Raw genomic sequence first — 27708 nt, forward strand, 5'->3', positions numbered from 1 at the left:
GCTGAATACCTGCCTGACCAGAATGTCTGTGAAAAGAGGGTTACAGGTGGTGGTCTCTGAGGCAGAAAGAGCTGCATTGGCTTTCAGGTGCCAGGGTGATTGTGCAGGTCTGAGAGGTTAAAAACCCAAAGAAACAAAAACCCTAACATTTTTTTTCTTTATAGATTTGAAAAAAAGTGTCACTGTTGTGGGGTGTGCGTGTGGAACGGAGAAGAATTTGGTATTGATGGGTTTTATTTGGGGTTTTTTTTGTGTTTTTTTTAACCTTTTTATGCTTCAGAAAATGCTTCAGTTCCTCAAAAATAAGCAGATCAATTTTTTTTTTTTCCATGGAACACTCAAAGCACTCAAGTTCTGTAGCAGTTATTAAAAACACTTATGAATAAAATTATCAAAGAGCATGTGCTAATTTAGAGTGTGATTTCTATTGCAGTTCCCAGAGTGTGGTTTCTTTGGCATGTATGACAAAATTCTCCTCTTCCGTCATGACCTGAACTCAGATAATATTTTGCAACGGATTACGTCAGCAGAAGAGATACGTGAGGGAGATCTCGTTGAGGTTGTGCTCTCTGGTAGGTATTGTTGTAACAGCGAAACAGCTCTTTATTTGGTAGATTAAAAGAAAATAGGACTCTATGGAACATTGTTATCGTGCTCGCCTTGAGCTCTTTGACTTAAATCTCACACTGAATCACTGTTTTTGCGTAGAGCTTTCCAAGAAAATCCAAGTGGTACTGATACTTCAGTACTGAGTTTTGTTATTGTTTCACTGTCATGTTTTAATCATCTTCAGGTTTATTATTAAATAAATCTGAATTACAAGAATATGAATTTACAATTATAAAATAAAAGTTTATAATTGAAGCTGAAATGCAGGTAGGATTCAGGATTTGCTCTTCCAACCCTGTTGTCTTTCTTTTGCTTATATCTGTCTTTTTGTTCTGTAGCTTTTGCGATTGATGTTTTGTACTGCTACAAGGCTTCATATAAATGTGGTTGCTGAATCATACCTATAAGCAGAGTCTTAAGGGTTATTGCTGGGTTTGAAGACAGTTTCTTTTAAACGATAGTTCTTAGAGTAGTGGTTATTAACCTGTAGTACTCTTTAATAATAAGGACAAAAAAACCCTCCAAACCCTAACTGATTTCAATTGTGTTTCGTCAATACTCTGTCTGATTCAACCAGCCAGCTGTAGTTAAAGTACAAATAAAAGCTGGACTAGTGTTGTGCAGCTCTTTCAGACTTTGAGGACTAAGCGCCTAGCTGAGGTTATGATCTAGAAAGAGAGATCTCTTGGCTGTCGTGGGATTAGATTTGTAAATTGGATCAATGAAGTGTGATTTCCAGAGTCATAAGGCTGAGTTCCTTGGCTGCATTTCAGGGCCTACTGTTCTAGGCATGTCTAAGGTGTTCAGTGGTTGATAACCTTGGTCTGAGCTTTTCATTGCTTCTGGTGAGTGGCATATTTGGAAAATTTGCCTTGTGTGCCTCTTCTTGACAATCTCTGACAGTTCCCTTATAAACAGACAGAGCACCAGAAACCGATGTATTTTGAACACATGTAAATCTCTTTCAGTAGGGTTTTAAAACTGAGATATGGGAATCCAAATATGTGTTAGTAATGTTTGATCAAAGATTAGTAGCCATCAGGTCAAGATAATGTTGATGTAAAATACCACTTTTTTTTTTTACATTCCAAAGAAACAGGACAAAAAAATAATTTAAATATATCTAAGTTTAAATATTACTAGTGAAGTTTCCAGTGTTCCATGGAAACTCTGTCCGCAGTTCTGTTCTAATACATGCAGGATTCAATCTAATAAGCTTTTACTGAAAAAGTCCTTTCAAAGATAAAAATCTAACCTGTCGAACTGTCCTTCGTTTGCAAATTTTGTAGGTTACAAAACAGCTTGAAAATTAAATTGCTCTTTCAAATGTTTACTGTTAAGTTGAAAGCCAGTTTGCTTTTAGCAAAGCTTGTTGTATTTGCCTTCTCAGCTTAGTGAGGTTTTCAACGTTGTGACTCATACTGTTGATTAGTTGTGGCCATTAGCCTACAGAATCCAACGGATTTTTTCTTCAATAACAAAGCTTACTGAAGACTATGTAATCTTCTAAATGCATATTTAAATGGTATAATGCTGATGTCTGAACAGCTATTAATGTTCTTTGAATCTGCCATTTTTAAAACAACGTATTCTTTCTATAAATTGTTGTTGATCCTATGTCAAGAACCATAACTTACTGCAATTTTTTAAAAGCTTTGGCTACAGTTGAAGATTTCCAGATTCGTCCTCATGCACTTTATGTGCATTCCTACAAGGCTCCTACTTTTTGTGACTACTGCGGAGAAATGCTTTGGGGTTTGGTACGACAAGGATTAAAATGTGAAGGTAAGTCTGTGATTTTTAGTGTATTTTTATGTATGTACCTCTATATAAGATGAGGAAGAAGAAATTGTATCTTGTTCGATGCATTAGCACGTGATAAATCTGATATTTCATAGAGTTGGAAGGGGTTGTGCATCAGGAAGCCCGAGTTCTGATGCCAGCTTTAACACAAACTGTGTGTGACCTTGGGCAAACGGCTTAAGAAGTGTTCTTGTTTCCCACTTTGGAGAAAAAAAATAGCTTACAAGTGTGTGTTCTTTGCACAAGGAGTGCATGCTTTGGAGTGACTCCCGAAGGGGAATGCCTTTCCTTACGGCCTTCATCCAGCTGGCTGCAGAGCACTCTGCAGCCTGCTGTCAGGTACTGACACTGCCTGTTCACTGACTTCTCCTTGGCTCCTGTGCTCCAAAGTGGGGGAGTGATGAAAGCCTCCTGGTGCGGGGAGAAGTGAGGAAGGCAGTCAGCCACTTTGGAGTCTTAGACCTTGTTTCTAGAGCTGGGCTTACTAGAGACCAATATTATAGCAAGTAGTGCAAAAAAAGCTGTTTCTGTGGATTGCATCGAGAACACTGAAACAAGAGAATTTACGAGAACAATCTATTTCTATCTTTACCATTTTCCTGGATCATATTTTTAATTGCTTTATCAAAATATTAGTACTATTTTTGTTGGAATGTTGGGAGTTTTTTTGTCTAAAAAAACTTTCACTTTCAGGTTGTGGATTAAACTACCATAAGCGATGTGCCTTCAAGATTCCAAATAACTGCAGTGGAGTGAGAAAGAGACGTCTGTCTAATGTGTCTTTACCAGGAGCAGGGCTTTCAGTTCCAAGACCAACACAAGCTGAATACACATCCTCTGCCTCTGAAGAAGTATGTAATGTGAAAAGGGAAACAATTTCTGGTTTTAAATCCTTAAAGCTCCTGGGAGCTAGCTAGTGTTGCAAGTGGCTCATGATGAGTACGAGGGAGTTGAGCTTAGCCATTACGACTGGTTTTAGTTCATTTTTAAGTCTGAGTCTTAGACTGTGACACTTACTGATAACTATTATTACTGTGAGAAATGAAACGGGAAGTAAATTATAACTTTTATGTATAATTGTATTATTAGCCTGTCACAGTTACATGAACTCTGAGAACTTTGGTTTTAGGAGTGATAAAACACATTGCCGCCTTCATTCTGTAATTATGGTATCAGAGTAGAATAGTTACTTGGCTAAAGCGGTACAAATTGTAAGCTTTTATGCTGGGAGAGGAGAGAGTGTTCCTGATATGCTGTTAAGCTTTTCACAGAGTTAATCTAAAAAAACCCAAGCCCTTTCAAGGAGGATGTAGAGCATGAAGGGTTTACAGTAAAAACCATCGTCCGTAATAGTTCTTTGTTATAATGGTTATGATGATTGCTGGGAGGTTATCAATTGCACTGCAGCTGTACTGGGATCTTAGGGCAGGCAGCGATGAGATCCATTTGTTTCATTGCTGCTTTCACTGTGGGATGAAAGTAGTGCTTTTGACACTTAGTTGTTCCTACTTATCTAGTTCTGTTACTCTACAGTATAACAATTCTTACATTCTTAACGTAGTTTAAAATAGAGAGTGTATAGATTTTCTGATTCAAGAGCAATTTTTTAAGCTGGAGGCTATGAAGCCTAGTCTTGAGTCATGAAAAATATTTATTCTGATGTTTATAACTATTAGTAAGATTTATTCAGTGAACATAGTATTGTGTTTCTCCTCTTAGGGAATTTAACTTTATGATTTCTACATGCGTGTTTAGTACCTCTTTGACACCTCTTCTTTGCTATCCAATTTAGGTTATTTGGCTTAGATGATCAGCAATATATTATCATATCTGCAGTCTTAAAATGCTTGAGGTCAGATGTACAGGGCCATGTTCCTTTACATTTTTCTGTAGATATAGGTAATTGTAAATTTATCGTGCTGAAGGTTCAGTTTGATACCTAATGCTATTTTTGTTTTAATTGTCAAAGTTTTTGTTTTAACTTCATTTCAAAGATTTCTTGGAGTTTAATTTCAAAAATGTTTTTTAGTTTTCTGAATATTTTTTCCTAACTTGGTAAGCTATCCAGGTATGCCGTACTTTACTTTTTAAAACTGATAGCTTGCGGTAGTGATTGGATTTTGGTTTGCCTACCTCCAGTGTTTTCCCTTTCATCCCCTACACTGGGGTCTGTCTGTGCTGTCTGGGAACCTTGTCAGGTTACTTAAAAAAAAAAGTGAATTTTTAGTATTTTAGCTTCTGTGGAAATAAAGATGTGTACATACTTTTCTGCTCTCTACAAGGCTCTTCTGTCTGGTGTTTTCTTGGTTTTGTTTTACGATATCAGAATGTCCTTTTAAAGCCCCTGGGGCAAGTTGCTTTCTTACCTGGTCACTTCCTGAGCCAGCACCTCCCTCCCAGCTCCACTGGCTTTTTTCTTTTTTTCCTGAAGTAGAACTGTGTTGGTGCAAATTGTGTATGCCTTCTTTATTCCAGCGCTGCTGCCCAGAACCTAGTAAGAGGATTCCCTCCTGGAGTGGCCGCCCCATCTGGCTGGAAAAGATGGTGCTTTGCAGAGTGAAGGTTCCGCACACATTTGCTGTTCACTCTTACACTCGTCCCACCATATGCCAGTACTGCAAACGGCTGCTCAAGGGCCTTTTTCGACAAGGAATGCAGTGTAAAGGTAAACATTTAATTTTCTTCTGTAACAATAGATTTCAGTAAAAGTCTTGTATTTAAACTGATTTCAACTTATGTTTTGATTGCCAGAAGGTTGTATACTGCAAAATGGGACAGTATATTTTTTGAGAAATTGCATATTTTTGAGAGGATTACAGCAGCCCTCATTTTCACTTTAGTATACTCTGCATTGTATGTTTTTCTGAAAAATAAGATTTAATCACGTGTACTTTGGGAACACCTTACTTCTAGAGGGATAATTCTAAAGTAATAAAAATGGGAAATACTTCCCTTTGTTCAATGTCTGTCTTCTAGACTCATCACTAAAGAATTTGTAAGTTTTCATTATATTATTTTAGTACAGAATCCTGGTTATTATCTTTTGGAAGAAATGTATACAGATGGGTGCCTTTCCTGAACTAGCTCAAGCTTCACCAGCTGCATGGTTTTTATTTAACATATGTTAAGATGCAAGACTTGGGTTGTCAGTTCCCAGGGCATAACTATGACATTGTGGTCATCTTCCGACTCTTTATTGCTGGATAGTACAGATCTGTCAGCTTTGTTGCAGGAAAGAAAACTGTAGTGCTGACTCCTAAACATTTACTATGGAAAGGACTTTCCATTGCTCTTATGTGAGCTTGTCAAATACGAGTACCAAAGGTCAACATTTTGAAAGAGATTGCTTAATACATTTTCAGTTTCTTTTAGTAGAATAAATCAAAAATTGTAAGCTTATAGCTGTGTAAACTTTGTTTTGAATAAAATACTGCCATCCTGTGTAAGTAAGGAACTAGTTTTATCTTTCTTTTCTGTTTTTATTAATTTCCAGTCTTTTGTAGTCTGTTTGAAGTCTGCATCCTGAACTGGTTTTGACTTTTTTTTGTAGCCAGTGTGTCTCTTGGATACATGTAATACATAAATAATGAAGCCTGAAACAAAATCCTTTACAGTTTTAACATATAGATGCTACTGACCATATACAGTTGTTGTGACTGTATATCCAGCTGCCACATCAGTTTCAGGAAAGTGACTGAAACTGGATAAAAATACAGTTTATGTATGGAAAACAAACTTAGAGAAATAAGAACAGAAATAAGTGTATTAATAGGCTTCAGTTTATGCAGTATGGTCCTTGTATTTTTAATATATCAGGAATTGATACCAAACAATCAAAATATTTTCATACTGCATTCTCCTACAGATTCTTAAGGTTTCCCACCTACTTCCCTGTGTGCATTCCCGAAGCTTGTCTTTCAGCAGCCCCATGTTCCTGAGTACGTGTAAGAGCCCTGGATTTCTTGAATGTATCCAGGGTTCTACTTGGACTCTGAGGATGATCTTTGGGATGCTAAGACTGTATTTGGTTAATTGAGCCCAGGAACATTCCTGGATACTGAGGTCGACTTGGACAAAATGACCTGTGCTTGTGAACAAGTTCTCTTAGCATCCCAGCCCAGGTGGCTCTATGCAGACTGCCTATTGGGAACAATTTCATGGGATGCTCTGATTTATGAACTAGACTAGGAACTGTGTTGGATTGTTCTAATGCTGTGGGCCAAAAGCACGCAACGGGATGTTTCTAACTGTTTCCTAGACTGGAGAGTTGCATTGCAGTACCCAAGAATGTTTCTGGACATAGTTTCATTTGTTAGGATTGACTTAGTCTTCGTAGTTTCCTGCTAGGATTTGAAATGTGTCTGTTTCTTCCAGCCCCCTTCAAACTAGTGAAGTAACTGTTTTCCATAATAAGGACTGAAAATGCTGCTATCGAAAGGGCAGTTCATTGGTCTCCTAGGTCTTGTAGGGACTTGGAAGCTGAACAGGATTTTGCCTCTCTGCTACTAGAAATGGGGAGATAAGGATTTTTCTTTTGTCTGGCCTTAAAAGGAAAGCACAATGAGCTTTCTTTGGATAGCAGAAAGGGGCTAAATTATCAGTTTGAAAATGGTTGTGGGGGCAGTAGGGAGGTTTGAAATTCACTATGTTGATACAGAGTTGAAAATTACAGTGATGATGCTAATAAAGGAAATTCCTGTTGATACCACTAATGTTGTACGCTGGACTTTGTTCAGTAGGCTCCATCTTATATCTTGGATGCAGAAGTGTCAGACATCCAGGTTAGGTTCCATCTCCACGTCAGTTCAGATCTGGACATAACATTATTCCATCTGCCCTGTGTCGGCAGGCAGAAATGGAGCTTCAGTGTTCAGCCAAATCTGTAATCCGAATGGTAGGGGAACTGGACTTTGTGATTTACTGCAGAGCGTATTTGCTCTGTGTTACAGGTGTGTGATCCTAGAGGCTCTGATGGCTGCAAGTCTTAGGCAGCAGGTGTGGAAAAATTATAGAGATGAGGAGATTTTAAAATCATATAGCAATGGAAAAAAGGGTGTGGAACAGATGAGAGGATGGGAAAAATTACATCATAATGGAAAAAATAACTACAGAGAAAGCTAGAGAAGTAGAAAACTGTTTTGTACTGGAAGAGGAAGTGCTGACATAATGAATAGTGGTGGGGCAAATCAACAAGTGACATCAGGACAAGATTGTTAATTTCCTTCTGGAAGTGACCTCATTGGAGCTGTCTTCAGTTGCATGCAAATCTAGGAATTTGAACTGAAGCTTGTGATGGAAGTAGTGAATGATAGAATGTTAGTGTCCGAGTAGGAGTAAGATTCTGGTATCATGGGCTTATGCATCTTCTATTGCAGATTGCAGATTCAACTGTCACAAACGCTGTGCATCTAAAGTACCTAAAGACTGTCTCGGAGAGGTGATTTTCAATGGAGGTAGGATAAGAAACATGCTTTTAAGTACTGACAGATCTTTGGAGGCTTAACAAGATGCATTAGCTTTTGGTTACCTCGTCTTTGAATATTTTATATCTTTTTTTTTATCTTTTCTTTTTTTTCACTTGAGATTGCTGACAATGAAAAAAGATTCACTGTAAAACTTACACTCTGGTGACTTTTATTTTATCAGTCTTGGCAAATACATTATGCTTTGCTTGGGATTGCTCAAGGAAAATAAAAAAATAAAGAAGCCTTCTCAACATACAAAAATTAAATATCTGTTCAGTCTGCTCATTGTTCACCATGAAATTTATATTTTTAAAGTGTTAATATCTTAACACCAGTACCACTTTTTGTGACTTTCTCATATCTGTGATTTTTGATGACCAGAGTTAGCCCAGCAGTTTGTAAGGTAAAAGACAAAGGAAAAAAACCAAGCCAAACCAAAACTAAAAACCTGACTCTAATTTTTCAAAGCCTGTTAAGTAGGACTATATTCTGAACAGAACTTAGAGTTGAAAGGGGAAGGTAGGGAACAGTATGTGGAAGAAAGTTTTTAGAGTCTTACACTTGTAAGTTTTAGACCAGTGTTAAGGTGGTGAAATATGGGATGGATGAGCAGACAATGAGGTGACTGAAAGCTGGTTGAACAGATGGGCCTAGAGGATGGTGATCAGGGGCATGAAGTCTAGTTGTAGGCTGGTGGTGTACCCCGGGGGCCAATACTGGATCTGTTGCCATTGCACAACGTATGCCGTGTGTTCATGCCTGCCTTCTCCAAAGCTCTTGCCTGGCTCTTGAGGTTAGTGGCCATGAACAGTAATGTGCAACATGTTACTGCAGCCTGCTTTCACCGCCCTTTTGATGCTAAGGTGATAGAGCATGTAGCTTGGGAGCTACAGTTTCAGACAATTCTTCTGTGGACATGAAGAGTCATTTATTTTTTGTTCTTTCTTACACCCTTAAACTGAGCCCTCCTCAGACCAAAAAAAACCCAAAAACTACTGATGAAGGTATTTGTATGTCTTATTTCTTAGTTTTCCACAGTGCAAGTTGTACAGCTTTTGGAAACTTCGAGCTTCTGCCAGCAGAAAGTCAGATGCAAATAAGATCTATTCTGCTTTTCTTTTTTTCCTGCAATACCACAGCCCCCCTTTTCTCTCTTACTTTTGCTTGTATGGACTACAAGGGCAGTGAGAACAGAGTTGGGTTTCTGTTGGTGGAGGATTTCATTTGCATGGGAATAACTCTCTGGGTCATCTCTAGCCATCAGAAGGTTAATTTGTACTGATAACTTGTAGAACAGAATTACTTAATGAGATTTAGGTTTAGACCTTAAGCTTTTCACTCCATTTCTTTCAATATGATTCTTGTTTAAGTTGTGTCTCTCTTGCCTTGGCATTTAGCAGAGACAAAGTGATAATGTTCGTTAGCACACTGTATCATTTAGCAAAAACTTGAGGATTTTGTATATTCTGATTGTACTTTTACGTTTGCTTGTATAAATGTGAACTGAAGAAGAAATCTAGTGGAGTTTGAGTTTTATTTTTTTCTTTTTTTTTTTTTTTTTCTTCCCCCTTGTGTATTTGAAATAATATCTGAGTCCTGTGTTGTTTCCAGAACCTGCTAGCCCAGGCCAGGACTTGGACATGCCAATGGAAGTTGATAGCAGTGAATTGAACAGTGATGGTAGTCGGGGTCTAGATGATGTTGAAGAGCCCTCTCCTCCAGAGGACAAAATCTTCTTTATGGATCCATCTGACCTTGATGCAGACAAAGATGAGGAAGCTGTCAAAACCATCAGGTAAGTCATAAGGTGGATTTCTTTGCTCTGGATGTACTTGGCTCAATATTGTGAAGTAAAACACTGAGGAAAACACTTCTGATTAGCCCGGTTTTACTGCTTAAAGTGTTGTCTTTGCATTTGTGTTTTTTTAACTTGAAAATGCTTTGTAAAGTTATCCTGTCCCAAGCAAATCTGAAACATAAATTAATGTAGTCTCTTCTATATGGAGAAAGTGCTGTGCTATGACTCTTATGAAAGAAATAAAGCCAGAATATCAAAACATTGTAAAACTTATGGCTTAAGTTGTCATGGCTAAGACATGACCAAGATCTTTGACTTTAGCTTAGTTTAGTTACTGTTATACATGTGTTGATTTAAAAGGAATTTCTTGAGATATTTTAGTATTCACGTAATAGTTTATATGCATTTTGGGTGGAAGCTTGACTTTTTTAGCTTGAATGTGATTTTTCTGAAGTCTTCTATCAAATAACTGTTATATAGTTCCTTTAATCAAATTTGGTCTTTTTACTTTCTGTATTATTCTGAACAGAGTCATCCTGATTTTCTTAAGTAATTCTTAATAATGTAAGACCAGCTGTATTAGGTCATTTTAGCTCAGTGCTTAATAGCAAATATGTAAGGAAGAGCACATAGTGATACCTTCTCAACTTTCAGTGACTTATAGCTCAAGGACTTCCTGATTTGGAAGTAGCATCTTTTCTATGTTCTACCTATAGATAGGATTTTTCTACCTATAGATAGATAGGATTTTTCCATTTATTTCTAATTGCATTTGAAGCAATTATAGGGTTTTTTTGGCATGTACAGCATCCTGTGGCAGCCAGTTCTACAGTGTAACTGTGTGCTTTGTTAAAGCATCCTTACGTTTTTTGGTTTGGAATCTGCTGTGGGATTTCATGTGTTTACAAATGTTTCTGTTAGTGCCACATGTAGGAGCTCTGGTGTTAAGCAGGCAACTTAGTGGTTCACGCCATCTTCAGTGCTATTAAAACCTGTATGTTTAGCTAATAATTTTGTCAGAATGCTAGGGATTGTCCAGTCTTTGTCTGCAGGACAGTTAATATCCCTGAATATTGACAAAATTTCCTAGTGCAGCTAGCAGTGATTTGACTTAACACACCCCTCTTGATGTTTTTATAAATTGGCAGTATGGTTAGATAGGGACTTTTATTATTGTAATAACAGTATGAAGAAGTAGGGTAGTCAGCTTAAGCAGACAAGAGAAAACAGTAGCAATGCTGGTGTTAATTATAGTTTTATCTGGATTAAGACCAATAGTCTCAGCTAATTGTTTTGAGAGAGAATGGTTTCTGTAGGTGTCCTCATTCCAGTGTGTTTCTTCTGTACTTAAGGACTGCAATACTTGCACTAGGAGAGCTAGTTGGAGCTCAGATACCTTATTGATCTATCAATTAAGTAATTTCTATGGAAGAAGTGCCTGTTCCTGAAAATTATGGGCTAAATGTGTTGTACCAGTGTAATTGTGGTACTGTTGTGTTTTAACTTGTCAAATATTAAGTGTTCTATCTTTTTTTAGTCCTTCAACAAGCAATAATATTCCTCTTATGAGAGTTGTACAGTCAATCAAGCACACAAAGAGGAAGAGCAGTACAATGGTGAAGGAAGGATGGATGGTCCACTACACTAGTAGAGACAATCTGGTCAGTGACTCTAGTTTCTCCCTACATAAAGTTACGTTATTTCTCTAAACCAATGTATTTTATTTCTTGTATTTAGATATTCTGATTTATGGTATCATTTGAAATAACTTAGCCATGGTGTTCATTATAAAGAAATCTGGTGCAGAGGAGAGACTGTAGTTTATTCAAAACTCTTCATGTCATGATTCAACAGTACTTTTCCTTCTCTGTTTTAAGAAGAAGCATCTCTAAATTGTCTCAAATGAATTGCTTGTTTAAGATTTCAGCTTTCCTGAGATAATAATTTGGAATAGCTTGCTTATCTCTTCTTTCTGTTTAGCAGCTGAACTGTTTGTATCAGTGTATATTTGTATCAGTGTTTTTATTCTACTGCGTGAAAAGGTGGAAATCATTATAAAATGAGTGCTGAAATGAAATAAGTTGAAACTTATTCTAATGATCTATATGTTTGTAAATATTTATGTATAGATATAGGAGCCCTTTGTTCCTCTAGCAAGTCACTCTATCTAAAAGTAAGCATTATTGAATACCATCTCCCCAAACTCACTGTTCCTCTTGACGTTAGTGGAATAAAGCGTTGTGGCTTGACTGTATGTCCTTGGGTATGCAAACATCCTCCAAAAAGACTACATGGTTTGTTTCCAGTGCTACCAGTAATGATGTCTTAATGGAACCTTCTTAGGCAAGCTCTTTGGTTTTGTGTATTCAGGAGGAAGATGAGGAAGAACAACTGTGTTCATTAGAGTTGTCTGATGGGAGTGAGTCATCTTGTCTTTTGGTAGATGAATGAAAAGGATTAAGTCAAGAAGTTCCCAGATCTCGTGAAGCACAGTGTGTCTTACTGAGACTGTTCATGAAAGGCAGCATAAATACTTTAGCATTCTTTGTCTCTACACAGGAGCCTGATTGAAAGGTGCTTCAGGCATTTAGAGAAGCAAAGTTGTTTAAGTTCTGTTGAAATCAAGCTGAGGGGTGATACCAGTCAACTCAGGTTACTGTAGTATTTTTACTTTTTGTGATTGTCAACTAAACAGACCACTGCAAGGTTTTGAATGTTTAGATGTATTTATCACAAGCCAAAATAAGGATGTAGCATATTGTTCATGAGATTCCAGCCAAGGCTGCTTGACAGACATTAATATAATCAGCTGGCTGTGGAAAAACTAAGGCCAGGTAGCAGAGAAAGATTAATAGTTCTAGCAGAACTGTTCAGGGCAGACCTGGTATTCGGTTCTGATTTAGTCTTTCAGTACAGCCAGTACATTTTTCCATGGACTTTTTTGGACCTTCTCATAGAACAGTGATCAGATTGTACACCTTATCTGGATTTTTCTTTTTTTAATCTGTCAGTCTGGCTGCTACCTGGGTGACATCTACTCAAAAAGGCCTTTCATATGAAGTGGAGTATTCTGCCCCAAAGCAAGATACCTTCAATGAGGCGAGATCTCATAGAGCTTCCTAATGGGAGGAGGCTTCCGTATTAAGCATTACACCATCAGCTATTTCCCTTGACCGCTCTGCTCTAAGCAATGTTGGAATATTTCCTATTCCTGAAACAACTTGGGCTTTCTATCAGTTCCAAAGCAGCAATATCTGTATAATTCTTGCTGACCCTGCATAACAAGATATTTCACTCTTTACGATGAGAAGTTTCTGTATCATTGTCTGTGTTCTTTTCCTCACTCTGAGCTCATGCTTTCTTAGAATATGGCGTGGGCAGATTTTGAATCCTTGAGTGAGTTACCAACCCATTCCTTATTCCCTGCCCCCCCCGAAAGCCTTCCCTGATTCGTGATTTAATAAAGAGCATATATGTGCAAAGGACAGGTTCACCCTTACGCTTTCACTCAGTTTCCATTTAGTGCCGGCTGGGAATTCCGTTCCATTCGTGTCCTAGCTTTCTTTGTCTAGCTCCTACAGGTACTCTTAGCTTCCCCATGACTGAAGTGGTCTGCTTTATTGCAGACTGAAGAAGGTCTGCTTTATTGTTTCAAACTTTGTCATCCTAGGCCAGAGTTAAGTGTCTTGAATTTTTGTCATAGACAAATGAAAATGAGCTTCTAACTATATAAGCATGGTGCAAGCCAAGTAAGTCAGATGCATACAGCTATATTAGCTTTCTAAAAGCTGTTCTGTTTTGAGGAATATTCCTCTGCTTTAAACTACAAGACTTATTCATATTTATTTTTGATGGAGAAAGTATTTCTCATTGGTGGAGAATTCCAGAAAATGGCTATTTAGTCTGTCTTGGGTTTTCCCCCCCCCCCAAAAATATTTTGTCCTATTCAATCTAATACTCTGTCTGTCTTGCCGGTGTGTGCTTTTGACCTTAGAGAATTCTGTGTTGACAAAAGAATTAAGGACTTGTTAGGCTTGCTCAGTCCTTGAACCCTGGCAGTGTTGGTGTGAGGGCACAGAGGGAAAAAGCATGACTCCCACAATTGTTACTAAATTTGAATAATTCAGGTTTTATGAGCATATGCACCTGGAGTGAAACTTGTGCAGGTAAGTGCTTTTCCTGTGGGAGAACTGCTGTTGTCACTGCTATTACTGTACGGTAAGTGACATTTTTTTTTCTGGTTTGTGGAAATAATTTTATGAGCCTCTTCTTGAGTTTAAAAAAAATCTTTATTCCCAGAGTGTATATTTTCACATATCTAGTCTAAGATGGAAGTGTAGATTCACGTTGCTGGATTATTTTAGTCATTTAAAGCATTTCTCTCATTTAAATGATTAGATAACAAAAGCCATACCAGTGATATATTCCTTACACTGTTGTACACTGTTGTGCATTTTGTAGAGAAAAAGACATTACTGGAGACTGGACAGCAAATGCCTCACACTGTTTCAAAATGAATCTGGAACAAAATATTACAAGGTAAATAATGAGTAATAATTATGTTGCACTTTATTTTCTCAGTGCCTTATAGATCCGAAATCTACTTGTGAGCAGTATAAGTTTTATCTCCATTTCCCCGTCTTCTTTAATCAAAACTGTGACAGGTTAATTGTTGGCCAAAGCTTATAAGTGAGAAGGACCAAGACTAACTCTGAGAAGTTGCTTGCAGCTCATATTCTAATCCCCTTGAGTATGTCTCTCCTTACATTTTACATGTACTCTTCTCCTGAATTGCCTAGCATATTCAGCCAGAGAATTCGTTTGGCTGCCAGTCTATGAAGGCTGGGATTTTTGTATTCTAGAAGCAGTGACTGAAAGTTTGCATGCTTATGTGTTTTACTTTGAGGTTCCCAAAATTAAATTATTCCCAACTGTACAAGTAAAGTTGGAAGCAAGATTTAGAGGAGAATTTACTGTGCTGCCTGGCGTTATATAAATGAAACTTAGCAATAAGTGTAGTATATTGTTAATGAAGTAATGTGTTCAATGGTGGAATATTCAGAAAATGTGTTTGAATGTATAAACTGGATTTTTCCCTTTCTTGTCTTACACCTTTAGGTGGGGGTCCAAATCTTGCAGCTTCTTCCTTTATAACATCTCTAAGATCAAGCCTTTTCTCTGTACACCCAGATAAACTTGCCCAGATCCTTTTCATCCCTATCTTGACCAATGCAGGCTCTTCTTCTCAGACCTCCCTGATACTTGTATTGCCCTGTGCATTCAAAACACAGCTGGTAAAATATGTTCGTTGCTTTTTGCTCCGTTATGTCACTGCTTTTAGTCCTTTGACTTGCCCCTTTGCATCCCTTTTCTAACTGCTTAAATCTCAGGTTATTTGTCTTTGCTATTAGAATCATTCACAGTGGTTGCCTTTATGTTTATTTGCTCTTCATCTTTAATCAGCTACTGTCTCCTATCCCCTTAATACCAACCTGGTGTTCACCTGCTTGTTCACTACTCTTGCAAGTGACGTGCACCTGTACACCTTCCCATGTATGTGGACTGTCCTCCTCCAGCTACTGTGAACTTGCAACCATTTCTTCCTTCAGATCTGTTTTCTAGTACTGCTTGTACCATGATCTTAAAACGGCAAGGTAGAGGAGTTGGTCGAAATTGTTGATATCTATATAAAAGAGAATCTTTACCAAAAACAATTCATATACATGAAGCAGTGCTTATTGACTAGCTTGTATAACCACATCCTCTTCTTAATGTTGTCTTGTTTCACCTCTTTCCTCTGTCCTGTTCTTCTCTAGCTAAGCTGTATAAACTACAGTTCATTCTATAGTTGCGCATCATTTGTATGCGGTCGGGGCATGTGTCATGCTTAATATGAATGCAGTTTGAGTAGAGAATAGTAGTTGTATAGAGAGAACTGCGGTGGGGCTGGAAGTCTCTAGGCTTGTACAGAGGCATTCAGAAACTGGGGTGGGTGATGGTCATGCACAGTTTGATGTTAGTTATGAAGCTTGCCATTTTGGTTGTGGTATTTTGATATATTTGCTTTGATGTCTTTGCGAACACTTTGAGTTTTGAATATCAGTATATTAAAATATTATATGTATTTTCATTTTTTAATCTTTAATATTTTTCTTCAGGAGATTCCACTTTCAGAAATTCTCCAGGTGACTCAGCCTCGAGATTTTTCAAACGTGGTGCAGGGCAGCAACCCATACTGTTTTGAGATCGTCACTGACACGATGGTGTACTTTGTTGGCGAAAACAATGGCAGCAGTCATCACAGTCCTGTTCTTGCTGCCTCCGGAGTTGGACTGGACGTAGCTCAGGGCTGGGAGAAAGCCATTCGTCAGGCTTTGATGCCAGTCACTCCTCAAGCTAGCGTTTGCACTGCTGCAGGACAAGGAAAAGATCACAGTAAGCAGGGAGACAAGGCACTATTATTTGTATTCTGAAGCTGCTAATGGTAGAGATTACTTTCAGAAAAGCACTTATGTAGAGTGAAGTATTGTCTGTCTATTCTCTGCTGAATTGGGTCCATAATTTTCCACGAGTCTCTCAAAAGTGACACTCGGGTTTGTGGAGGGTGGGCAAATCCTTTAATCTGTTGTAGCAGGAAATAATAGTTAAGAATCAGATTTACAATATGAATGCATATTGCAGAGCTTTATTGTAGGAGCATTAAGAGCTCACACACAGTTGCTGGATGTAAAAAGTGACTAGTTTAGAGAGAGAGATTTATGCATGCACACATTTTAATAACTAAATAAATATTCAGATTATGTACATATAATCTGAAAGAACTAAATTGGAATGCTTTTTGATATTATCCCCTATATATATATATATATAGATATATAGATATATTTGAAAATCTGTGAGATGTCAGCTAAGGAGAAGAAAAGGAGTTAGTGATGCAATGTAAATACTGCCAGTGATGGAAAGAACTTCTGCTGACCTATGCATAGAATAAAAAGTACTCTATTCTTCCTTTTATGCACGCATCCTCCCTTTTTTTCTCTGGCACAGGATCATACTCATTATCAAGGCTCCACTAAACTATATATTGTGTTCTTTCCTTCTTTTAGATGTATCCTTGTTCCTTACAACAACATTCATTCACATTCTGTACTGAGATTTATGCTTTTATTCTTCAGTTTTCTTTCATCTTCCGTTACACTTTAATCTTCTTTTAGTGAAATTTTCTTTGGCAGGAGATTCTAAGATTGGTTTCTTGACCCTGATATCTGGTTATTCTGCATTGGCAGCAGTTAAGAACATGTAAATGCTGGTCTGAGGTAAAGGCACTTTCTGAAAATACAACCATGGCCTGAAATGGTAAATTATGAAATGCCAAATTAACTTGTGGGTTGACTGGTATCTGTAATTACAGTGAAGAAACATACCTGTAAGATGGTACCTCATAACTGGCCTTATACATAAGTAAAATGCCACTTCTGATACGGAATTCTTCCAAATATATATATACACCAAAGGTCTCCTTGTTTTCTAGAACCCAAGGCTTACTGTTGCTGAGAGACTTGCAAAGACAGTTGCTTTTTCCAAAATCAATATTTTTTTACAGATATAAATAATTTTTATATTAAAACTTGACAGTGGTAGGCAATAGAACTGCAGGGGTAGATACAGAGAGGAAGTATTTTAGCATGTTTAGGAATGTCGGAGCGTAAGAAACTACTACGAACTGTGGAATGGCGTTCCCATTTTCTTAGACAACTCATCAGGTTGATTTTTAAACTCTAAAAAGTCCACAAAATGGCTCTGCATCCCTCTCCTTCCTGCACACTGTGAGCCGTGGAATGTATCCCAAGAGCCTTTAAGAAAATTAGACTTTTAGTTTAAACCCCAAAAGGCTCAGATACATTATTTTAAATGAAGAGACCAAAAGAGGAGGGAGACATTGCTAATGCTTGAAGTACTTGCAGCAGCAGGGAAAGTGTAGTGTCAAAATGTCCACAAGACACTAGCTCCTCAATGTAATCCACATTCTAGCCAGAAAGTAGCTAGAAATGAGGATGTGCTTCCAGTCTGACCCATGGGAAAGAATTCTTTCTGACATTGCACCTGGTGGTTGTCGTGGGATGTTTCTGACCTGAAATGAGAGAGAGATTAGTAACCTGTTAGATAGTATAGATTACATATTGAAACCTGGTGTTACTGATTTCTTCCAAAGTGACAAATTTTCAGCCTTTGCTCTTTTGCATTTCAAACACTAGAAAAAGGATTTATTTGGAAGGAGTAACACAATCTCTACCTACCAGATATTTTGTGTTCTGTAGCTATCTGTGGAGAAGGGTTCAGTGTGTTCTCTTTAAACAGTTTCAAAAACTGTGTCTTTGCGTTCTGGTTAATCTTGTTTCAGCCTTGCTGCAGTTTGTGTTGACCTTAGCAACTTTTTTGCCTGCCTTCTTTCTTGTTTTTCCTTGTGTTCTGTACTGTTATTCCAATACAGACTTGACTGGAGTCAATAATCAGTATGCATATGCAAGGCTGTAATTCCAGTTCATATTTGAGAATGTCTTTGAGAAACTAGTCTTTGTTGCTCTCTGAAATCTGTAAATTCCTTGTTTCAGACAAAGCACAGGTGGCAAAAATCAGATACAGATGTTTTCTTTCTCTAAAATGGTGTTTTTAAAGCCCAAGGCTCTTCTTAGGGTGATAAAGGTGCTTTTCAAAGTGCTAGTAAATCTATATTGTATCTTCTATCCACCTCATATGTGAATTTGTTCTATTTCTTTTTTTTGGAAGTTAACAAATGATAGGTGTCCATTTGTTTGAGATGCTTCACCTTTGTCTTGGAAGCCAAAGGCTGTTTTCCTTCCTTCCTTGATGTATCTCTTCTTGTCTGTGCATCATACTGTTATTCTTGCAATGGAAACTTCATGTCAGTATCTGCTGCAGGCTGAAAAACTCTGTATCTTTATCTGATGCTTTTACTTGCAGATTACACTTCCTAGATGTGCTCTTATATTCCAAAGATTGTGCTTCTGTAGTTTATCCATGAAACAAAGATTGTTTATATTACGGGGTTTATTGCTTTTTAAATTATCAGGTTTTATGTTACTTACTTTGCTTGATTTGTTTCCTTATGTCTTGGTGCCACAGAAAATTAGTAACCACATTCAGTTGACTGTAAGTGATCTGCCTCATCTTCTTCCCTGTATTTTTCTATATTACTACCAGAAATTCTTAGTAGTTTAATGAACTCAGATACAATACAATTGCCACATCACTATTTCTTTTGGTTTTCCAGCTCTCTATTGTGTACATACTCGTACTGTTCTACTGTTTTTGTAATCAGCAATATGACAAAAAGAGACAAAGAATCCCAGCAGAGCTCCCGGGTTTGTTTATTTAAATCAATTTGTGAAATTTGAGTTCTAGAGTATGATGTTTCTGCAGAACATCAATAAAATTTGTTTCACCATGACTGGGTAGAAGTCAGTAAAGGTTTTTTGTTTTGTTTTTCCCTTTTTACTACAAAAAGCCTGCCCTTCCTATTTACTTACTCAGTTATATCTTCTTTATTGCAGAAGAGTTATCTCTAAGCATCTCTGTTTCAAATTGCCAGGTCCAGGAGAATGTGGTGAGTCATATGCATTGTATAATAATTATTTACCTGGGTATTACAAAGTAATTAGTAGTAACAATGGCTGGATGAGAAAGCAACACCAGAGAATCAGAAGAGTAAAAGTGAGAACACTTGTGGGTTGAGATAAAGACAGTTTAATAAGTAAAGCAAAAGCTGCACACCCAAACAAAGCAAAACAAGGAATTCATTCGGTACTTCCCATGGGCAGGCAGGTGTTCAGCCATCTCCAGGAAAGCAGGGCTCCATCACACAAGAGTGAATTGGGAAGACAAACACCATCACTCCAAATGTCCTGCTCTTCCTTATTCTCCCCTCAGCTTTCTCTGCTGGGCGTGACACCATATGGTATGGAATATCCCTTTGGTCAGCTGGGGTCAGCTGTCCCAGCTGTGTCCCCTCCCAGCTTCTTGTGCACCCCCAGCCCACTGGCTGGTGGGATGGTGTGAGGAGCAGAAAAGGCCTTGGCTCTGTGTGAGCACTGCTCAGCAGTATCAAAAACATCCCTGTGTTATCAACACTGTTTTCAGCACCAATCCAAACCACAGCCCCATACTAGCTACTATGAAGAAAATTACCTCTGTCCTCCCCAACACTAGCGATGTCCCTGCTTAAAGTGCAGCTAAGCGGATCCTTCTCAGGGAATGTTTGTTGTGTATTTCCACTCCATTGGGGATAATGATGGCACACTTTGCAAAGTTTGATAAATGTCAAATGTAAATACAGCTTAGACAGTACTGACTAGTTCATGAACATTTTGATTACTCCTGATATTTCTGATTTATTTTTTCATACTTTAGGATGTCAGCTCTGTGTACCAAATATTTGCTGATGAAGTGCTGGGTTCTGGTCAGTTTGGTATCGTATATGGAGGTAAATGGCATTAGATTCTGTGATGCATTTGTTAAGGTAGAATGTCTGTCTGCTTGATATAATGAGCCTTTTTGTATTTGTCTAGGTGAAGTTTATCTTGTTAGAAGTTTTGTTTGGATTACTTCCCTATGTCTCTGCAGTTTTATATATAGTATTTCTTGCAATTCATTTTGCATTGGTGTAAAAATCAATTTAGAATAGCAGTGCATTTTGACTACAGTTAAATACAAAGCGATCTCTAGTCTGAATTTGGCCTTGGCTAATGTGTTTTTTTTTTAAATTGCAAATTCTAACACTGTCTGTATTATACAGTATTTATTAGAAATCTTGTATTTAAGGAGATTGTCAATTATACCTGTTTTTAGTGATATTTGATAGATGTGGCTGAAAGCAATTAGGAAAATATGTATTTTAGTTTATACTATGACAGTATTTATGCAAACATATTATTGACATATTTTATGCAAACAGTTTTTGCTACAAATTTCTGTCAGCAGGATACAGTAAGTACAGGGAGGAATTCTTTGTCAAGAGGTTTCAGGCTTAATTTCAAATGTAGTTTTAGCATTTGTAGTTTTTAAAAACTTCTATTGCAACATATAACTTGTTTATAATATGTAATCACCAGAAGAAGAAATACTAGGAATGCATCATATGAAGTCTGTTTCTCCTTTTTTTTTTTTTTTTATATCCCATCTATTATATCTCAAGTGTTGGGAAAGCCACAGACCATATATCTGGAAAGAAAGGAAGTGATAACTAATGATTTAAACATGGCAACCTTTCTGCTTCTCTCATGTTGTCTTTCTAGTCAGGAAGCATTGTGGCTATGATTTTTCTGTGTGCCATTTGTTTAGTTAAATACTTCAGAACTGCTTGATGGAAATGCAGTTTGATGGTCTAGTTTTACATCACTCGTGAGAGGTCTATTTTTTTTTCCTCTGAATTTCTTAAAACATAGTGTGAATCAAAGTAATCTCCCTCTATGACTACAACATGCGCAAATGCAGACAGTAGTTTAATGTTTTTATTTTATTTCCATATATACTCTCCTAAATTGCCTTTTAGATAAATCTCAGCTTGGTATTTTTCATGATTCAATGCTTATAAATATTAATAAACATAATAAATGCTTATAAAATGTTTTTATTAAATCTTTTCACTGAAGCCATATATATTTTAAGGCATCTTTGCATTCTCAGTTTCTTAAGATACAATCACAAGCCGAAAGAGCAAGAAAAGAGAATATAAGAGAATATTCTTCTGCTGGCTCTGCACGCTGCTTAATTGTTACTAGTGTTCAGGGAGCCTAGGTCTGGTAACTTCTAATATTGGCTTCTCCCCACCTGTGTAGGCTTGCTGAAATAATGGCAACAAAACATGTTATTTAAACAAATAAGGGTAAAATTAAGTTATGTACTTTGTTGGAGAATTTGGTTTCTTTGTTGGGGTGTTTGTTTTTTTTTTTTTATTCTGGACAAACATTTACAAATTGTAAATCACAAAGTTATAGGATATTGATATCCAACTTCTGTTTTTTTTTTCAGTGAGAACAGTTTCCCTCTGCTTTGCCTATTTTAGTTAGTTTTGAAGGGTCTGAAAAATGGAGGAAAAAAAAAATTGACAGTTTTTTACTGATGTAAAACTTGTCCTGAGACCTGGTTGATTGTGTTTTACAAACACAAAAGGAATTTTCAAGCTGCTTTTCTGTTAATCTTTCCATGTTCAGTTTTTAGCTCTAGTATAGCTTCTATAGTTCAGCGTTAGTTTGGTGGTTTTGCTTTATGTTCTCTTGCAACCTAGCTTTTGTCTTCTGGGTTTTGCATCTGGCTTGTAATTTATTGTATTTCTGCTGCGTTTTGATGTAATATTATGTTCAGTGGAGCCAGAGTCACTTTCCTGAATCTACCACTTTATTTGAATTATAATGGGGTGCTGTGATTTCTAATATTTTGCCTAAAATTGCTGATTTGTTACAGACAAAAAATGACAAAACTCCATGGATCTCTCCCTTTCAAGACTTATGGCTTTATGCTGTTGTCTGTGACAGTCCATTATACAGTGTATGCTTTCCTTAGGACTAATGTAATATTTTTAAAATTTATTTTTTGCTCTCCAATTGTTAGTTCTGTTTGGTAACCTTGTAAACCCTTTTGGACCTTGAGTGGTTTCTCTATTAACTGGCTTACTTAATCTGGTGGAGATAAGCCTGGTTTTGACCCTTTATTGATGATGACGTTTAAGGCAGGTGCATTGCTGTTTTTTTTTTTTTTTACAGGAGAGGCAATATTCTGTGGGAGTAGGTATTACTTGCGAATGCGCAAGTCCCTTGCGCAAACAAAAACTTCACCTAATATGTCTGATGTCAATGTGCATACCTGAGAGCAGAGTAGTAACCAGTTTAAATTTATCTACAACGTTCCTGTTGGGACACTTCTTGTTACTCATACCGGTTGCAAACTTAAATATAAATATCGGAATATTGTACCTTTGTACAAAACATACTTATTTTCCCAAAAAGGAATTTCTGCTGTAATGTTTTATAGCTATGAATTGCTTCTGCCTTTTCATGGATGACATTGACTTTCTGTTTAGGAAAACATAGGAAGACTGGAAGAGATGTGGCTATCAAAGTCATTGACAAGATGAGGTTTCCAACCAAGCAGGAAAGTCAGCTTCGTAATGAAGTAGCCATTCTCCAGGTACAAAAGTGTTTTTGGATCACATGGGAGTTTGTCTCAAGCCATTAATAAGATTTTGTAATGTGTGTAAGTGCTCTGAATTGATTTCTGAATCTGTGTATGTGATTCCTGAGTCTTTTTGTAAGAGAAAATTTTAGAAGAGTGGGAATTCCTGAGTATTTGGTAGAATTGATAACTTGGGAATAGTATCCACCCTCTACAGGGGTTCACACATGCTTTGGCTCTGTGGTGTCTCCTGCAGGTAGCAGGAAACTCTGTTATTTTTGGCTGTCTTCTACTACTGGCTCCTCAACCTATGAGTGTTATTCTGGCATATTCTGTACTCAAGCTACTGAGTGTATCAACTGTAAAATTAATCATTATGGATAGGTTGTGTTAAAACAAATTAATCTTAGTAGTGATAATTGATATGTTTCATGGGTTGACATTTATGTTTCAAGCTAGTTTCTTGCCTCAGACATTTTGTTTTTTTCATCTCTAACTCTCAACTGCTTTTTGATTTGAGGTACAACATTTTTGTGTAATTCAGGATATTTCATACTGTTTTATTTTAGTGATGTACTTATACTACTTTGTTTCAGAATTTGCACCACCCTGGGATTGTGAACCTGGAATGTATGTTTGAAACCCCAGAACGGGTCTTTGTTGTGATGGAAAAGCTGCATGGGGATATGCTAGAGATGATTCTTTCCAGTGAGAAAAGTCGACTTCCAGAACGAATAACTAAGTTTATGGTCACTCAGGTTGGCATTCAGTCTCTACTTTGAGAGGAAAGGCGAGATTTGTCTTTTGTGATTATATGAGAACAGAGCTTGGAGAAGTTTTGTATATTGTTATTTAAAAGAGGCAGCACAGAGGGCTGCCCACCTGGTGAAAATTGGACAAACAGGGAAATAATTTTGAATGTTAATTATGTTAATTTCTTTGCCCTTCTTTCCCAAGACATAACATTATGGACATCCAAAGATGCATGTCAAACCAGTAAGCATTCGAAAAGAGATGAAAGAGGGGAGAAGAAAAAAAAAAGAAAAGCAAACCCATCAGTTATAAGTCTTGATAGGCTGGGAAAAAATAGTACTTGCACAGCATATACAGATTAACTCTTCAAGTCTTTGTTGGTACAAATGGCTGTATTGCTCAATGTGTGTAGCTTTTGACACTTTTGATCCACTTGAATAGTTCTGAAAATCCTCTTTCCTTTTTAAAGATACTTGTTGCTTTGAGGAATTTACACTTTAAGAATATTGTGCACTGTGATTTAAAACCAGAAAATGTACTACTAGCATCAGCAGAGCCATTCCCTCAGGTGAGTGAAGATGAAAAAATACTTGTTTTGTCATTTTTCATTGTTCTGTTTTTAAAGAAATATAGGCATTGCAGCTTAAAAAGTGACCTCTTGTGCGATTGTTCCACTGATTTAGTCTAGAATTAATTGAACTACATGTATTATCGTTGTCTTTTTTTTTTACCCAACTCTTAGCCTAGCTTTATGCTCAATGGTCTGTTTCAGTTTCCTTCCACTCAGACCTGGCACCAGCCTTCTTTCTTCCAAGGAGCCTACGAAGTGCAACTACTGCCAGCACTTAGCAAAAGGCTCTGTAGACGGCATCTGTTCGTATGCTTGTGAAGAGTGCATGTATTCTGGATTAGTGAGAGTAGTCCAGTGGGAAAGGCACAGGACTAGAAGCTTCAAAACCAGTCCTTGTTTCTCTTCTAGTGCTGTTTGACCCAGGGAAACAATTTCTTCCCTGGTGTGCATCTCTGTCTGTAGACTGCATCTGTTCTTATGCTTGTGAAGAGTGCATGGAAATCAGTATTCTGGATTAGTGAGAGTAGTCCAGTGGGAAAGGCACAGGACTAGAAGCTTCAAAACCAGTCCTTGTTTCTCTTCTAGTGCTGTTTGACCCAGGGAAACAATTTCTTCCCTGGTGTGCATCTCTGTCTCCTCCTCGCTCTTGCCTCTTGCGTATAAGCTGTTGTGAAAAGGGACTGGCCCATTTGTCACTGGTCTTGCTCAGGGATCTTCATCATCACTATGTGTGATGTTACATTGTAGTATAAACTAAATAGCTAAATTCTGTAAGAGAAATGCTGTTCAGTGATACTAGTATTTATGTACTGCCAACGCTTACACCACTCAGCTGTTACCTTAGATACCTTGGACAGAATGGATTTAGTGGAGGATGTACAGAAATTAAAATCTGCTAGGCAGCATCAGGAAATTGCTTCCAGTGCTGTGACTATAATGCAAAGTGGAGTGGGCTTTCAGAAAGTCACTTGTATGCCTTTAGTGCACTGCTCTTTCCTGTACCCTGAGGAGGGCTTATTAACCTGCAGTTAGTGCTGGACTTGATCTGGATCCTTTTTTTCTCTACAAGTGTCTGCTGTGTTCAAGTTAAGGAACCATCCCATAACCATAGAGATTTGAGTGTCAGTGTGGGCACCGGCTGTGGATGCCTTTTATCTGGATGATCATTGGACTGTTCTGCCCAGAGCTGCCTGGGTCTGAGTTCTGGCTGAAACTCATTGTTGGATTTCTGTGTAGCTGAAGCCTCCAGCCTCAGGAAGATGATTAAGAGGGATGTGGTCTGTCTGGGTTTCATGTGCTTTTAAAATTTTGTTTCTGTGACTTGTGAAGGTGTGGATTTGCCTCTGAAAGTGAGCTGAGTTTGGAGTTGAGTTTTTTTGTCCTTATTTGCACATATGTGGCAATGTATGACACAGGCTCCCTCAGATCTGAGTCTGTGCAAGGCCAGTTCAGGTCTCAGTCCGAAGCATGGTTGATCCACAGTCTGCAAAACCAGCAACCTAAAGCCTTAACTGACTGGCTTATGTAATGTTTGTCTCTGTTTTAGTGCATGTAATGTTTAAATGGTGGCAGAAGCAGTGTCAAGTACCACTCTGGTCTTGGGCAGTGCATTGGAGATTAAGCGTGCATTGGAGATTAAGCAGAGATTTCCCGGGTTAAAATATATTTCTTTTGCAGGTGAAGCTGTGTGATTTTGGCTTTGCACGTATCATTGGTGAAAAATCTTTCAGGCGCTCTGTGGTGGGGACACCTGCTTATCTTGCCCCTGAAGTGCTCAGGAGTAAAGGTTACAACCGCTCGCTAGACATGTGGTCAGTAGGAGTTATTGTCTATGTGAGCCTTAGTGGTACATTCCCATTTAACGAAGATGAGGATATAAATGATCAGATTCAAAATGCAGCATTTATGTACCCACCAAATCCTTGGAAGGAAATTTCTAGTGAAGGTAAAGACCTGAATTTTCTTTATTAGAATGTCTCTATATGTAGATAATGCATTCAAATGTTTAAACCTTAAGGTTCATTCAGGTAGGAGTGTGAGAATTACTGATAGTTTGAGTTTAGGAGACTATGCAAAAATGGATAAAGATGAGCTAGCATATGTTTGTAGAAGATAAATTGTCAAATATAATGTTTAAGATCATTTTCAGGGCAGGAGGAACCAATAGATTTAGGAAGAAAAATTAGTTGCATGCATGAGGGGAGGGATAAGTGGCGTGAGACTTCCCAAAATACCTAATGAAAAGTTAAATCGTGCGTATTTGCTGAACACTGATCTCAAAACATACTTCATCTAAACTATAATTATAGAAACGGTTCACAGTTGAATCTGGAATTTTAGTTTTGTTTCACTTGCTAGTGTACAAAAATTGGATCTAAATGTCAGGTCTGAACAATCTAGAAGTTTATGAGGTTGGTCTCTAGAGCTCTCCAATGCCAGCTTTGTTATTAGTAATGTATATATGATTAGCACAGAGGGAGATGTGGAAGGACATATACAAAAGTATACAACAGTGGAAGTACCTACATTATTTTGGAACACAGGATTATGCTTGAGTTATTTAGGCACTTCTGAAAATCATGAAAATCCGTAGGGAAAAAGATTAACAACTAATGTAGTAAAGCTTTTAGAGTTGCCATCAAAGTCAGGGGAAGCTTACCCCATACATGTTTTGTAGGCTCATTTAACAGAAGCAAAGCTAAATATAAATTTCAAGAGCTTGATTAAGTTTAAGAGAGTTCAGTAGAATATCCAAACACATATATAAAAAATCCACTTTCAGCACAGCATGTGAATGATGGTAGAGATGGTTAGTGTATTTAAACAGTATAATTTTTGTTTTGTTGTTCTTTTCCAGCCATTGATTTAATAAACAATTTGCTGCAAGTGAAGATGAGAAAACGTTTCAGTGTTGACAAATCCCTTAGTCACCCATGGTTACAGGTAAACCCATCTGCCTTTTTCACTATGTTTATAAAGGGTGAATAATGATCTTTTTGGATTAAGTCCTTTAAAGCTGCTACAGAGTTTGTTAACAAGCATTCATGCAGGCTTGAGTAGGTCTGGTTTTAGCTTTATATTTTATGTGAACCAGGATTCTGCCCATCTGTCAATGGCTTTTCTCCTCAAGGAAAATTTTGTCTTACTGTCTCTCTGGCCCCTTACTTTCTGTCTGACACCAGTATAGAGTTTTACACTTCTGGCACCTCTCAGTGCAGACAGTGTTGAGTGCATGGATCCCCACTGAAATCAGTATAGAAACAAACATTGTTCAGTGCTGAAGTGGACACACAAGCTGGTGTGTGCTATAACTTGTAGTCATTTTAGAAGAGAATTTTTTAAAATGGAATTTATCTGCTTGTTTGACTCAGGGTCCTTTCACATGGTTTCACAATACTATATGCACATATCCATGCACACAAATAACTGAAGAATTGTTAACGGGAAAATTCAATTAATTTTGAGTACAAACAATATTGGAACGAGTATAATTTAATGTATAATTAAATGTATATTTAATG

The 27708-nt window shown here is 37.5% G+C and overlaps 1 protein-coding gene across 1 annotated transcript in view; it reads left to right on the forward strand.

The window, feature by feature from the left end:
* The window catches only part of PRKD3 (protein kinase D3), a gene marked incomplete at its 3' end in the record, with an annotated part of 35775 nt that extends 8645 nt beyond the window's left edge, over positions 1 to 27130 (forward strand). Inside the window, exons 2-17 of the mRNA XM_010079791.1 lie at positions 434 to 572; positions 2263 to 2394; positions 3106 to 3263; positions 4888 to 5077; positions 7788 to 7865; positions 9489 to 9672; positions 11213 to 11336; positions 14137 to 14214; positions 15834 to 16110; positions 19248 to 19300; positions 20104 to 20176; positions 22772 to 22878; positions 23460 to 23621; positions 24086 to 24184; positions 25865 to 26132; positions 27045 to 27130. Coding sequence (XP_010078093.1) covers positions 434 to 572; positions 2263 to 2394; positions 3106 to 3263; positions 4888 to 5077; positions 7788 to 7865; positions 9489 to 9672; positions 11213 to 11336; positions 14137 to 14214; positions 15834 to 16110; positions 19248 to 19300; positions 20104 to 20176; positions 22772 to 22878; positions 23460 to 23621; positions 24086 to 24184; positions 25865 to 26132; positions 27045 to 27130 — 2208 coding nt within the window. The remainder of the gene's footprint in view (positions 1 to 433; positions 573 to 2262; positions 2395 to 3105; positions 3264 to 4887; positions 5078 to 7787; positions 7866 to 9488; positions 9673 to 11212; positions 11337 to 14136; positions 14215 to 15833; positions 16111 to 19247; positions 19301 to 20103; positions 20177 to 22771; positions 22879 to 23459; positions 23622 to 24085; positions 24185 to 25864; positions 26133 to 27044) is intronic.
* Positions 27131 to 27708: the final 578 nt, after the last annotated feature.

Source organism: Pterocles gutturalis, unplaced genomic scaffold, assembly GCF_000699245.1.
Source record: "Pterocles gutturalis isolate BGI_N339 unplaced genomic scaffold, ASM69924v1 scaffold25334, whole genome shotgun sequence".
NCBI classification, from domain to species: Eukaryota; Metazoa; Chordata; class Aves; order Pterocliformes; family Pteroclidae; genus Pterocles; species Pterocles gutturalis.